This window comes from Oculina patagonica, chromosome 6 (genome assembly GCF_052425735.1).
Source record: "Oculina patagonica isolate OP01 chromosome 6, crgOcupat, whole genome shotgun sequence".
Taxonomy (NCBI): domain Eukaryota; kingdom Metazoa; phylum Cnidaria; class Anthozoa; order Scleractinia; family Oculinidae; genus Oculina; species Oculina patagonica.
This window is the reverse complement of record NC_135763.1, coordinates 31,342,201-31,357,426: the sequence shown is the minus strand read 5'-3', so window position 1 is coordinate 31,357,426 and position 15,226 is coordinate 31,342,201. Positions and strand designations below refer to the sequence as shown.

At 37.6% G+C, this 15,226-nt stretch overlaps 1 protein-coding gene across 2 annotated transcripts in view; it reads right to left on the bottom strand.

Moving 5' to 3' along the window:
- Window positions 1-1,582: 1,582 nt before the first annotated feature.
- The window catches only part of LOC144658185 (uncharacterized), a 28,685-nt gene continuing 15,041 nt past the window's right edge, over window positions 1,583-15,226 (bottom strand). For both annotated transcript variants that reach the window (XM_078518543.1, XM_078518545.1), the window contains 3 exons: window positions 3,350-3,472; window positions 2,954-3,076; window positions 1,583-2,637 (listed from right to left, as the gene is read on the bottom strand). In XM_078518543.1, coding sequence (XP_078374669.1) covers window positions 2,162-2,637; window positions 2,954-3,076; window positions 3,350-3,472 — 722 coding nt within the window. In that variant the 3' untranslated portion in view covers window positions 1,583-2,161. The remainder of the gene's footprint in view (window positions 2,638-2,953; window positions 3,077-3,349; window positions 3,473-15,226) is intronic.

Here is a 15,226-nt window from a genome sequence, read left to right as displayed (position 1 = left end):
CCTTTAACTTTAGTTTTGATAGAGAAGGCAAGCAGGCTCTCATGAGCACTGCAAAATTTTGATAGACCCTTCATGACCCCTTATATATACAATCTGTTTCTAGGGCTTTCCACAAGTTGCTCGAGATTTCCAAAACAGTTGCCCATAATTTCTTAAAAAGTTGCTCAAACGTTGCTTCAAAAATCCAAAAAAGTTGCTTCTGATACTAAAAGTTGCTCTAAAGTTGCTCCAAAAAATCTAAAACGCTGTTTCTAATCAAGAGGATTTCTCTAAATATATGCTAATTTCACATTGAGGGTTAGGTTTCTAAGAAGTTTTCTGCAATTTTACAGCAAAAGAAGTATCTAAATAACAAATTAAGGGGAAAAATTGTCAAATAACAAGATTTTCTTAAGATATCGATGACGTCATATTTCCTGACGAGTTTTGTAATGTTTTAATGCAGAATGAGCCGAAAGTTGAAACGGAAATTGCTCAAAATGCAGCAAGTTGCTCAAAAGGAAAAAAGTTGCTCGAAGGAGAAAACGTTGCTCGCAATATGAAAAGTTGCCAAAAAGTTACCGATCAACTTGTGGAAAGCCCTATCTGGTTCCCGCGTTAAACTGGCCAAAAAATGCGGGAACTGTTCCAAACATTTTCCAAACACTGCTGGTATAATATTTGGCAAACGATTGACATTACAATCTTGCCGCGGTTAATTAATTTGTTTTCCCGATTTTAGCATTTCATTCATTTTTTTTATAAGGTCAATGTTTACTTTACGAATAATAATAATAATAATAATAATAATAATAATAATAATAATAATAATAATAATATTAAAACTAAAGTTGTCCGACGTTTCGATGTAACTAACATCATTAATTAATAATAATAATAATAATAATAACAATAATAATAATAATAATAACAGCAACAACAACAACAACAATAAAATAATAATAATAATAATAATAATAATAATAATACCTAATAACACTTAACTTTAAAACAGTTTTAATGGGGCTATACAAAAAAACATGAAAATACTGTAATAAAAACTAGCTATCTATCTTACAAACAATTCTACTGTGTAATGTAAAATGTTAAGTTAAAAACTTCAATTTAAAAGTGCTTGTTTAAAAAGCCAACTTTTCAGTTTGCTTTTAAAAACGTTTGTGGAAGATAAATCTTTGTTATCGTTCGGTTGTATGTTCCACACAGTTGGCGCCGCTACTGCAAATGAACGGTCCCCGTAGGATTAAATCTAGGATTGTAAAGAACTTTTGACTGGACTATCTAAATGTACACGTCCTAGCTGGGTTGAAGGGCTTGATCGGAGAAGGGAGCTTCTCCACAAAGTTCCTTGAAGGAGCTATGTCACAGTATTTAAAGTCATTTTTCTGATTACTTTCAAATTGAAGGAAACCGCAAAATAATAGTTTTCTAATTTTCTAGCGTCAAAAAACGCCAACCGAGTAATAAGAAACCCAAAATAGTCGAAGGATGATTTCGACTGACGAAGATTAAGACGGATTAGAAACGACAAACTTGAAAAAACTTGCCATATTTTCAAGTTGCGTTGTCAGTGACGTAGATGAGTGCATGTTTAAAGATGGTCCTTTGTTTTACCGGAGTAACACGAGTAACAAGAACAACGATTGACAGTTCTGCATTTAGTTACGTATGCCTTATACACTGTTTGAAGCTAATTTGCATGTTCGATTGACGCGTTTTAATGAGCGCGTTTTTGAAATGTGTCGTGAGTCAGACTTTTTATGCAATGAAATAATAGTGAGGAACCTGATGATATTTTATTTAACATTATTAACTCAGTTCATGTAGTGAGACACCTGATGACCTAGCATACTACTCCGGTTAGCCCCATTAGCACTCCGGTTAGCTAAATAGCTCTCCGGTTAGCCTACGTTAGGTTAGGTTGCTTGCGGCTAGCTTATGTTGAGGTGAGGAATTCCAGCCCTATGAAAGTCAGGGTTTTTGCAACTGATGGTCGGTAGACTAGTGGATAGGATTCTCGACGACCTGGGTTCGAAATCTATTGGCATCGCGTTTCTCAAAATAAAAAAAAGGTTTAGTGTGATTCATACCTATTTTTGAAAAAAATACGTAGTCTCACTACATGAACTCACTATGGAATAGTCACTCCCAAAGTGCCCATAATCTAATTCGTGGTGTACCATGCATAAACATCAGCGCAAGTCTCACCGCTGTTATCAAATTCAGTACAATCAAGCAAGTCTTCTCCATACCAAATATGGAACATTTGACCGATTGACACAGACAGCGGGGGAGAAAGGTTGTTAAATACAAGTTCTGGCGAGTTAGGATCCATCCCATCAATGTTATACGAGTAATAAAACGCTCCACAATTACGGTTATCTCTTGTGTACTCCGCAATTGGTAGAGCAGTCTTGTTTGGGTATGTTATGACAGTGAGTAGTTGCTTGTCTCCAAAAAACGGATGAACACAGCCCCAGTGTGATTTTGGAGCTGAATCTTCGCCACATGTCAAGGAACCAGTCTTGTGAACGAGTTTGAATGTGTAGATGGACCCGTGTTCTCCAATTACTAAGGTTCCATGTCTGTTACCTTCGGCCCCAAAGCAGACCAAATCAGTGTTGACCTTTTTCCAATTTTCTGGAATAAAATTTGTTCAAGTTAAAACAAACTTAATAAGGCCAAATTTTTTTAACTATGTTTTTGTTGTTTTTGAAGCCTGTAGAGAGGAAATGGGTGCGTGCCGGGTAAAGCACTCCTATGATACCATTTTTTTATTGTAAATGTTTATGTTGTTCGTAATTCAGTCCTCACATTTTCGACGAAAGGTTAATGCCTCAGTATTTATAAAATGATTAAATCGGTATTTCAGGAATGCATCAAGATGTTGTACAGGATCACGATCATTTCATACCGATCCCCAGAGACCAGATGGTAGCATTGATCAAAATTTTACCTGAACACAAGCGTCCATCTCCAATGTAACCCGGCTGACAAATACAGTTAAATGATCCAGCAGTGTTGATACAGTTTCCGTCCAAATGACAGTCATGGTCTCCATTAACGCATTCATCAATATCTGGTTTAAGAGGGGTATAAACATTAACTAACTTCTTGTCTCATTATTATCGAGAGATATGTGAAAAAATAGCAAGGACTAAATAAAAACGAGAGGTCCATACGGAGATTGTAGTCTTAGTTAAAAATGTTTTGCTTCGGAAAATATTGATACTCCACTCACACAACGCCTATTTTATCTAATTAGCTTATTTTGCTTATTTCCACTGTAAAAACCCATCGCGATAAATTATAATATGATGAAATGAAAGAAAAATTCAAAAGCAATTTATACCTGAGCACCAGCGCCCATCCCCAGTAAATCCCTCTTTACAATGACAGTTAAAGGATCCAGCGGTGTTTATACAGTTTGCATTCATATGACAGTCATGGTTTCCATTTATGCATTCATTGATATCTGGTAAAGAAAAGAACCATGACAATAAATTTCTAAAACCCAGTCTTCGCATTGCCCAACAAAATGAGCAACATCTTTTATTTGTTAATCCTCGGACGTACAAGGGGGGGGGGGGGGGGGTGGATGCCACCCCCCCTGTGAGGTTTTTTCCAAATTTTGAAAAAAGCATTTACCCTACAATGCTGAAACTTTCGGTAGCTGTTAATTCATCCTTTGCGGAGATTTTGATATGTCAACCATGTGCCCATGGTATATGACGTTGCCATGGCAACGTCATAAATACAACCAGGTCTTGCCAAAAATCGTCATTTTTAACATTTTTCTTGATTTTTTTCAGTTTTTTAAAACGGAAGTGCAAGATTTGTTGATTTTTACATTCCATAAGCATTCTAGCTTGATTTTGCATCAATTTCCGTTATTTTGCGACTTTTTTAGAAAATGTTGAAATCCAAGATGGCGGATCCAAGATGGCGGCTCATATGACGTCACAGCCAATTAAAATTATGTCATCTTGTAGAGTAAGCTAAGGGCATTCTTGTCAGAGCAAAATAATTTCTCTACGCCTTAATATAACGAAAACTCCGGGGAGGGGTTCCATCCACCCCCCCCCCCCCTTGTACGATGATGGGGGTATGAGTTTGCTTGTACGTCCGAGGGTTAAAGAAATACTTAAATGCATTACCCGTACAGCTATAGCCTGCCCCACTGTAACCAGTGATACACGAGCACTCGTACGAACCATCACTATTACTGCAGTTTGCAAACACATGGCAGCTATGACTACCGTCGGTGCATTCATCGATATCTGCAAAAAGAAGTACCATTTGAGCAATAGACCGCACTTTCTAGGGCTTTACCTGCGTAATAAAATTACGCGGGATGTTGGGAGAACACGAGAAAAGCGTATTACATAACTAGAAATAGCTGACACTAGGTTGCCCCCGAAGTTTCGACGATGTTTATCGGTTTTTCTCTGCTGTTCACCCTTTTCTACAATTCAGACATTTTATTAGAAATTAATTTTCTATTTTGGATGATTATTAATTATGATACGGTAAATCATTTAATTGCAAGAACGCAACAGCATCTTGACATCATTTTGTCATGTTTTGCTGTGGTGGGGGATCTCAGCTAGACTCAAGCTAGACTTTAGAAAAAGTCCGTCGTCTTTATTAATTTAACACGGTCGACCTATCGCGACTTGCGTGGCTCGTTTTCGCGACTTCGTCGCTTTGAATGGGCCGCTTTGCGGGCTCGAATCTAACACGCCTGCCGCGAGTTTTAAATACTCACAATGCATCTCGAGATCTCTTTTGAATTTCTTTTCTTGATGCCGCATAAGTTTTCTCCATTCAAGTAGTTTGTGCCTGGTAAATCACGGTCAGTTGGACAAAGGCTTTCTTATCGTAAATCACGCTTCATGACAACGATCCACTTTTTAAAAGGAAAGGATACCGAAAGAATTTCTCACCTTTGACAATGAAAACGTTTGACTTTCTAAAAGTCGCTCGCATCTGGTTTCCGGTTTCGCCTGCCGCGAGTCTTAAACAATTATCTCGAGATCTTTTTTTTAAGTTTCTTGTAAATCTCGTCCGGAGATAGACTGATCAAGGCTTTTCTCCGTTCAAGTAGTTTGCGCTTGGTAAATCGCGGTTTTGGACTAAGGCTTGCTTATCGTAAATTGCAGTCAAATTTGAAGATATGGCTTGATATGTTCGTACGTGTTCCTAGACATATTTCTTCTTCGGCCACTCAGATGTAAAAAATGTGGATTTTCTCACTTCTCTGCGAGTTACTTAGTTAATTATCGCGAAGTCTTTTCAACAATTGCATTGCTTTCGGCTTTTAGACATTGTGAAATGAATAGGCCTCGAATAAAACCTCAAATTATTTTTTTCAAAATTCTGCCCAACTGCAATCAACGTTTACAAGCGTCGTTTGTTTGCTTGTTGTCATCCGTGCACGTGCTCATGCTTGGGATGTCATCATTACCCAATCATCGTTTACTTGCGTCATCATTGACCAATCACCGTATGTCGGCATTTTACAACTCCCGGTACCTACTTGCGGGCTTTCAGCTTGTCGGCATTTTACAACTCCCGAGACTATTTGCGGGCAAAAATTGATCAAATCGAGATTTTTCCCGGTATATACTATATATATACTCTATATTCGCGCGGATTACAATGATGCCTCCTCGGGTTTTGGCCTCTGGGCCAAAACCCTGCGGGGGCAATCACGAGCCGTCAGGCGAGTGATTTACAAGATTTTCGAGTATAGGATGAACTTATGAATTTGGAAATCACACTTTTATTTGAGGCGCTGTAACAGACAGGGTGAAGCTTCAACAGATCTGGTTAAGAGAGTGATAAATGATCGTTGCAGTGAATTTCCAATTTAAGCAATTGGAATAAAGAAGCCTGAAAAAAATTCAGGGCTTCAATTCAGGGCTTCAACGTTGAAGCCCTGAATTTTTTTCAGGCTTCTTTATTCCAATTGCTTAAATTGGAAATTCACTGCGACGATCATTTATCACTCTCATATACATCCGCAGTTCATATATGAACCATTTCATAACATTACATCAGATATGGTTAAGGGAGTATGGTGACTTGTTACCACTACAGCTCCGAAATAGTAATAATGAATGCTCAAACACTTTTTCTTGTCCTATAGCCAGGTTCGCTCTCATAAGTGAGCGGGATATTTTTTTCTTCAATTGATCACTGCCGTAGCCATTTTCTAAAACTTACTGACGGCAGCGTGGTCTAGTAATTAGGGGGCGCTCGGAATGTAACTGGAGCCAGAACAGCGCTTGTAGGTTTTCGATAAAGGGTTACAAGGGGGGATGCCACCCCACCTTCGAGGTTAATTTTTTTTCAAAAATTTAAAATGGGGATTTATTTTGTGATTTAAAACTTCAAGTAACTGTTCCTTCATCCCGCACCGACATTTTGATTTGTCAACTGTATATCCATTTCTCCTAACATTGGCGATGGCAAACGCATTTTGACGTGCATGTTTAGCCAAATTTTATCATATTTTAACCTAATTCTAGTCTGAAATTCAGCCGTCAACCTAATTCTTGTTTGCCAGTGTTCTGAAGCAAACTTGCAAAATTGGTAAATTTCAACTCTCCATTAAAATTTTGACCTCATTTTTATCAATTTACATCGTTTTTTTAAGTTCCTTTTTCTGAAATCGAAGATGTTGGAACAAAGCTTGTGCAAGATAGCAGGCCTAATGAGTCCAATGACGTCACAGCAAAAACCCCATTATGTCAGGTATGTCTGCTTGATACAGGGGGGGGGGGGGGGGAAGAAACTCCCTTTGTTACTGACCGCGGGTCAAAGGGAACGAAGACCCTGGGTACGAGGATGAGCGGTGCCGGGCAACCGAATGTGCGCAGTAGCTATCGAATGGTTGCTAAGGGCATAGTGAATAGCTTGACAAAGTCATTGTGTAGTTCGCATGTCTTGGTCTTGACCGTGCACAAAACACAATAGCTATTTGCATTTTGTTTGTTCTTTTGAAGTTTGCCGGACATCACAACAACAAACAGTGATAACGGTGTCCAGTCTGACAAAAGTAGGGCTTGCGAATTATACCAATTAAAACTAAGTCCAATGATTCTGAAATGATTTACCATTTTTTGGTTGTTAAATGTCAAAAGTGACCAATTTTTCGCTTGATATTCCATGCCGCCAAAACATTCTCAGTGACGTGTGAGAAATCAGTGGCGTGAAACATCAAACGCAAACACCGCCACTATTCGCATTTCACACGCATGCAGTCATTGATATTTAAATATTTCTGAGAAAACAAAACATTGGGTGACGTCTTTCTTAGCAACGGCTTGATTGATATAGACTCGCACCGTTTCCAGGCACCGCTATGTCTCCAAAGAAAAGTGCCGACTTTCTCCCCCCCCCCCCTCCTGGCTTGATATAAAATAGTACCTGTGCGTTGCCCGTTCCGTTGTACCCAGCGACAGGAGCAGGAGGCCTCAGTTTGCAGTCAGCGGCTGGATGACAGTGTGTTGCCATTTCCACTCTGTCTGGAATTCATCATGACTGATAATACGAAAGGTATATTAAGGTGATGTTGTTTGAGATTTGTTGTCATCTTCATTTTTTTTTTTAAAAATAAGTTTTATCTCAGATAACTGAAAACCTGCATCAAACAGGATTACAACCTAACTTGCATCAAACTCATTATATATGTTGAAATGTCTATTCAATGCATCTTAGGCCAACATTCTCGTTAGCTGATGACTGATGGCCAGACATTTCAAACACGAAAACACGCTTAAGTATGAAGCAAACAGCTCAAGTATGTCAAACAGCTCAAACAAAACGTCTATCCGTTTATCTCGTTTTCATGTACATATAAATTTTTAGATATTTTTTAATCTTTTACATCTGTAAATTTAGTTAGGATCGGGCAGGCGAAGAGCCACTCTGTGGATATACTGTCCGATGTGCCATTATTATTATTATTATTATTATTATTATTATTATTATTATTATTATTATGATTATGATTATTATTATTATTATTATTATTATTATTATTATTATTATTATTATTATTTAAAAACAAACGAAAATGAGCCAAACGTTTTTTGCCAGCTCACATTTGCACATTGTATCATTCATAATTTTATAACATTAGGAACTCAGCCACAGAGAGCGTTAATGTATATAGCCGTTTATTTAGTAAATGATTATTTTAATATGACATCTATGTTACCGGCACAACGGTATCCTTTATCAGTAAATCCTGTTTGACATCGGTGAGTTGGAGGACACGGGCTGCTTGAACAGTGGTTCTGTTATGATGGTTATAAAAATAACAAAGAGACATTACCGAGGGAAAGTCGTGTACGCAAAATCTTTCTTCAGCTGTTTTTATTTAGTTGAATTTTTGCAACCTCCTTATCCTTCGTAAACATCGTGTTTATTACAACTATATCGTGTTTAATTGTGTCATATTTATTAACATAACCTGAAACAGAGGGAAATAAAAATCAACTGTTTAATTAAAAAAAAGCTAAAACCAAAAAAAATTAAACACAACGTAAATATATTCGAAAAGCTCAAAGACAGACTTCAGCAACTGCCTTTGGTTGAATTTACATTTGATTTATTATTTATAGTTGTGGGTAAACAATTTTACGAAAGTCCTTCACCAACCAATACAGGTCTGTAGATGAATTCCTCCTGATGCTTCAGATCTTCAGGATGTAAGTCATGATCTGAACTACTCAGCTCACAAACATGTTTCCCGCCTTCCAGTGGTCCAAGGTTCACGGACATGCAGTTATCTTCCTCAAAACACTTTGCTTCGCATCCAATCTCTGATTTCACCAGTATGCTCTTAATCACATGACCCTCTAGCTTCCGATTATTCACTGGAAGTTTGAATTGCAACGCCCGACAGTCGTCTGTGGCTAGGTTGGCTTGTAAAACTGCGAGAAAGTCAATATTTCGAAATAAAAACCAGCGATATGAAAATCGAACGACATTTCGATGACTCCATGTCATCATTATCAAATTAAATTATTCATTGTTAAATCTTTTTCAAAACACTCTGTTATTTCAAGACACCGTTATTGCTTTGTTATCAAAGTCAGTATTGCAAAATAATATGAAGTTGGCTTAATATCTTGAGAACCCAGGCCGGGGATTAATAAAGAAAATAAGTTTTTATGAAAGAACAGAAAGCACCTTTAATACAATTCAAAAGTAACACCGGCAGACGAGCGGCTTCGAACGGAAAGTGCGAAGTTCTTGAGCTTCAGAAATTGCAACTAGGCGAAATTATAAAATGAATGCTGGCAGTTGTCAGCAACCCTAATATTTCAAACGACCGTTAATAAATAGGTGAGCAAATAAGTAAATCAAATGCGATCTAAACTAAAAAAAAAGAAACAGGAAAAGAAGATTCGCTTCCTAATATGGAATAAACGCTCCAACTTGTTACCGATGTTTCTATAGAGCCATGGTATTGACTTTAATTCCACCAATCAAATTCCCTTTAGCATCTTTTATGACTCAACTGAGAAACTATAATTAGAAATAGAAATTAATGCAGGTTTTGAAAGCCAATTTTTGTAAAACATTAAACAATATTTTCTCCTCAAAAACTTCCACTTGTGTGGTTTTTGGCTGATTTTGTTTTTCTGTTACCTCGAGCAGTACGCCCAAAATTACGTTACGTTACATAACGTACGTTAGTTTATCACAATCTGATCGCTTCACCTACGAATTTGATCTTAACAAGAAAATCGCTTAGCACACGAATCTGAATTTTCAAATTATGGCTGTTTTCTTGTAAAAGCTGAGCGAGAAAACTGAAGTGAGTTTTAGAAAAAAGATAAATGCAATCTGATAAAAGAACCAAAAAGAGGTTGCACGTGTTTAGACCTCATACTATAAAATTAATGTTTTACTTCTACAGATGTATGTAAAACTGAAACTAAGTTTCTCTATCTCTTTGAAAGAGTATGTTTAGTACAACCATGGTTAAATTTAACGAATAAATTCTAGATTTTACCATTTGAGGCCGCCAGAACGAAAATCCAAAGAGAGTTAACCGACAACTTCCAAACGCTTTGCGAAAACATTAGACCAGGAGACAGACTTGTAACACTCTTCACAGAAGAAAACTGGTGAACTGCGGTGGAAAAGACTGTCACCTGTTTATATAACTCAAAGAAACTGAAATGTAATCAATAATTTACAATGAATAAACAGCTCACTGTGGATCTCAAAAACTCAATAAAATTGAAAAACCTGTACTTTTCAAAGCATCAGCTGGAGACCTACCTTAATGTACCAAGGAGTCGCCAAGGCAACGAGATGCCCTTAGCAATAACACTTTATTGTGGTAATGGATTTGAACGAAAATTTTAGGGGCAGCGATTTTGGTAGCAGCTCATTGAAATTACAAAAAAGTATACTTCAAAGACTTCGTTTTGATATATTGTTTGTGTTACTTGAGATAATAAGAAGTTAATATTGATACAGCAAGATCAAGTTAGATATTCATTATTTATTGCTTCGACCAAACAGGATTTAATTATCATCGTGCTTCTTGCTACGTTGGCAGTGGGGTATGGCTACAGATGAATATAATGCTTTTTATGTCAACAAGCGTAATTTAAGTTCTGTGGGATAACTTAAAACAATGGGAGCGAGTCACAGATTACAATTCAAAAATATAATAAAAATTATTTTTCAGTAAAAAGAAATCAATTAAAATCACTTTATTTAAGTGTCAGAGTATTTAGTACTGCTGTGCTAATTGTGGACACTGTAAATAGAACAGAAATTTTTTAAAAATCCCAACCGGGAGGGGGCTGCCAGTTGGCTTTTACAAAGCGTAGAGGAGTTGAATTCGGAGCCACCAAACACAAATCCATCTAATGGCAGGGAGGAGGATTTTAACCTGGGCCCTTTGGACTACAAGACTAGCGACCCAACCACTAGGCCACGCTCGCCTCCACATATATATTTGGTTGTCTGTACTGGAATAAAGCTTTTTGGTTTGTTTAAGTTCCTTGAATATATTTCCTTAAAAAAAGTAATGCGTCAATGTAATACTATACAATCTCTTACTGCATGCAAGGTGCCTCACGGTACCTTATTATAAGGGCAACAGTAGAAACATCCACACTTTATATTTTCAAGAAAGCCCAATCCAAAGGGAAAGATGTCCCGGTCATCTCAAGACACAGTACGAAACCCTTTGGGCCCTGCCATTTAATATTAGAAAAAAAAAAAAGAATTATAGGTAAGGTTTGATTATTTTTACTTCATTTCATCACGTGTAATCCAGGCTTTTAATACATGTCAAATTTTTAGCTTACTTCTTAAAGCTGTCATTCGTGGCAAAAAGAGAAACTATGTGATACCTGTATCAATAACAATACAATTAGCATGTTACGAAATGAATTTTATTTGTACATATAAACACGCATTGCATGGTTTACCTGGACAAGCAAGTAAAACAAAGGTTCTGCACAGTGAGCTTTATTGTACTGATATTTACAACGCAACAGTCGTTCATATTCAATATATTAGATTAGATATTTTTTTTACATGATACAGTGAAATTCGTACCCAACAGTCCGTTTCTTTTTATTTCCTTTTTTTCCCATAACTGCTAGGCCTATCCCATCTCCTCAGCAACTCCGAATCGAAATTTATCTTACATTTCTCAGCGAGTTCTTACAAGACAATGGAAAAAAAGAGAAAGAGCTTTCCTTACTAAGACAACTTCTTTAGTTATCTGACATCTTTTTCCTCGATTATTATAAGTTGAATATTTAAAATCTAGCTAAGTTTCTTCGATATTTTTTCTCTTGAACACGGGAACTGTGAAATGTTTAGTCATAAAATATTTTAAATAATCCCACTGATTTAGGGAATTATTAATCCAAGCTAAAGCTATCTCAGCAATTAACTAAGAAAATGTTTCCTCTACATCATTTTATATTGCAAAATTCTCCGGCGGTTGCGAAGCGCTTTAAAACCTGTACGTTTTAAAATGCGCCAAATAAACTCAAAGAGTTTCCACTAAGTTAAAAAATCATAATAACTATTAAAAGAGACGTTTTTCAAGCATTTTTCTGATAGCTATCGACAAATAACATTAGCAAAACATCTGCCTAACAACTCTACATGATTATGTCCACACAATGGTATAACTGAAAATCAGGTTCAAATCCAACGGAAATGGGACTTCGAGTTAGAGGAAGAGGAAGTTAGAGGAAGTTCGAGTTACCGCGGTTCTACTGTACTACTACCGCTGTAAGTTACTTTTAGTTAAAATAATGCTTTTGCAATGCTGTAAAACGTGGCGGTCAATTTACTACTTCTACTTTTTTATAGTACCATTTCCCATAGTTTCAATTTCACTATACAAAAAACATGGAAAAGCTATAGAAAGCTAGCTAACTAACTTACTAATTAACCAGCTGCAGAAAATTTAAAAAAAAAAACGTGTAAAATCTAAAAAGACAAAACGTAAAAACTTCAACTTAAAAGGGCATGTTTAGAATGCAATTTTTTTAGTTGGCTTAAAAAAACGTTTGTTGAATTGATATCGTGTGGCAGTAATAATGTTCCACTCAGTTGGTGCCGCCAGCACAACCACCCCCTCCCCCCCCCCCCACTCTGCCCCTTCCTTGTAGCATTTAATTAATATTTAGTCTAGGCTTGTCATTTTCTGGACCTCTGGGATCATTTAAACTGCAGGGTCAAATAAACGCCAGGTCCTCCAGGCTAAGTTTCAAATAGACGCAAGGGGCGTTTTATCGAAAAAAGGTAATAAACTCAGTTCATGTAGTGAGACTCCAGATGACCTATTGCACCACTCAGGTTAGCCTGATTAGCACTGTGGTTAAACTAACTAGCACTCCTGTAAGCCTGAAAAATATAGCTCTCCGGTAAGGTTAAAATAGCTCTCCGGTTAGCCTATGTTAGCTTAAGTTGCTTGCGGTTAGCCTGTAATAAGGTTAGGATTACCAGCCAAAAAAAATCAAGGATCTTTTAGCCGGTGGTCGGAAAACTAGTGGATATGGTTCTCGATGAGCCGGGTTCGAATTCTATTGGTATCAAGTTTCTCTAACTCAGTAAAACAAAAGGTTAAGTGCGATTCATACCTAGTGTATGAAAACATAAGAAGTCTCGCTACATGAACTGCGTGTGGAATAGCCGCACCCAATGTGCCTATAATCTAATCTGTGGTGTACCATGCATAAACATCAGCGCAAGTCTCACCGCTGTTATCATGTTCATTACAATCCTGCAAGTCTTCTGCATACCAAATATGGAACTTTTGGCCGATTGACACAGACAGCGGGGGAGAAAGGTGGTTAAATACAAGTTCTGGCGAGTTAGGATCAATCCCATCAATGTGATACGCATAATAAAAACCTACACAACTAGGGTCACCTCTTGTGTACTCCGCAATTGGTAGAGCAGTCCTGTTTGGGTATGTTATGACAGTAAGTAAATTCTTGTCTCCAAAAACTGCATAAAGACACCCCCAATTTGATGCTTTACTAGCGTCACGGCCACAACTCAAGGAACCAGACTCGTGAACGAGTTTGAATGTGTAGATGGACCCGATTTCTTCCATTGCAAAAGTTCCATGTCTGTCACCTTCAGCCCCAAAGCAGACCAAATCAGTGTTCACCTTTTTCCAGTTTTCTGGAAATACGATTGTTAAAGTTAAAACAAGTATAGGAAGTAAGATAGCCCAAGGTTTTTTATTTTTCCTATTAAAGCCTGTAAAGTGGAAACGGGTAAGCGGAAAATCACTCGTAATCGATACTTCACGTCTCTTACCTTGCCTAGTAACACACTATGCGAACTTGACGACAGTATTTCTACTCGCGCGCTTTCGTGAGTGCACCTTTTTTTTAGGGGAAAAATCGATAAATGAGCTTCGGAACGGTAAAGGACGCGAGAAAGGCCTCTAGCTGCTATGGTAAGGAGCCCAACAAAAATTTTAACAGCGTGTTAAGAGCCGTTTGGATCGACATACGTTACGTCCAGTGAAAAAGACTGCAACGACAGTGAAATTAAAGTCAATTTTCGAAGACTCGCATCTAATTACGCGTTTTTGGGGGCGAGGGAAGATTGGATACTAATGTGGATCGAAGGGCGCTGGGCGCATGGGGGCGTCATTAGCAGGATCAAACGAAATTTTTCTCTTAACTCCCCGCGCGCCTCAATCTTCTCTCGCCCCCTAAACACGTAAACACTTGGCAAATAGCAACTGCGTACAAGACTGCACTTCTCGCTAATTAAATAAGACTTTTCGTAAAGGAACATTATTGAAATAAGGCATTTATCGGAAAGCAAATTTTACCTGAGCACAAGCGTCCATCTCCAGCGTAACCCGGCTGACAAGTACAGCGAAATGATCCAGCGGTGTTGATACAGTCTGCATTCAAATGACAGTCATGGTCCCCATTAATGCATTCATCGATATCTGGTCAAAAAGGGAAATAAACATTTACTAACTTCATGTCTCATTATTATCGAGAGATATGTGAAAATAGGACTAGCAAGGACCAAATAAAAACGAGCGGTCCGTACGGACAGTGCATGTTGACTAGTGTTTCTTAAAAATGTTTTGCTTCGGAAAATGATATTAATACTCCGCCCACACAACACCTCTGGAAACTCCATTTTAACTAGTTTATCTAATTGTGAGCTTTGCAGGTGCGAGAAATTTTAACACATTGCTTTAGAACATTCGTGGGCAATAACAACAGACAACAAGCCTGTTCACGTCTAATTTGCATATGCATGTCTGCGTGCTTGTTCTACTTGACTGCGCATTTGTTTACATCTGGCTTGGCGCTTGCATTACCTCTAACGTTGCAACTAAAAACACTACACTAAAATATGACAGGATTATTCGTTAAGTTTGCTTTCTTCCACTGTACTACTAAATTTAAGTAACTTATACCTGAGCACCAGCGCCCATCCCCCGATAAATCCCTTCTTACAAGTACAGTTAAATGATCCAGCGGTGTTTATACAGTTTGCATTTAGATGACAGTCATGGTCTCCAGTTATGCATTCATCAATATCTGGTAAAGAAAAGTACCACGATAATCAATTTTTTGAAACCCAGTGTTCACATTGCCCAACAAAATTAAATTAGCAGCATCTTGTATTTGTTAAGGAATTTTATACATTACCTGCACAGCTATAGCCTGTCCCACTGTAG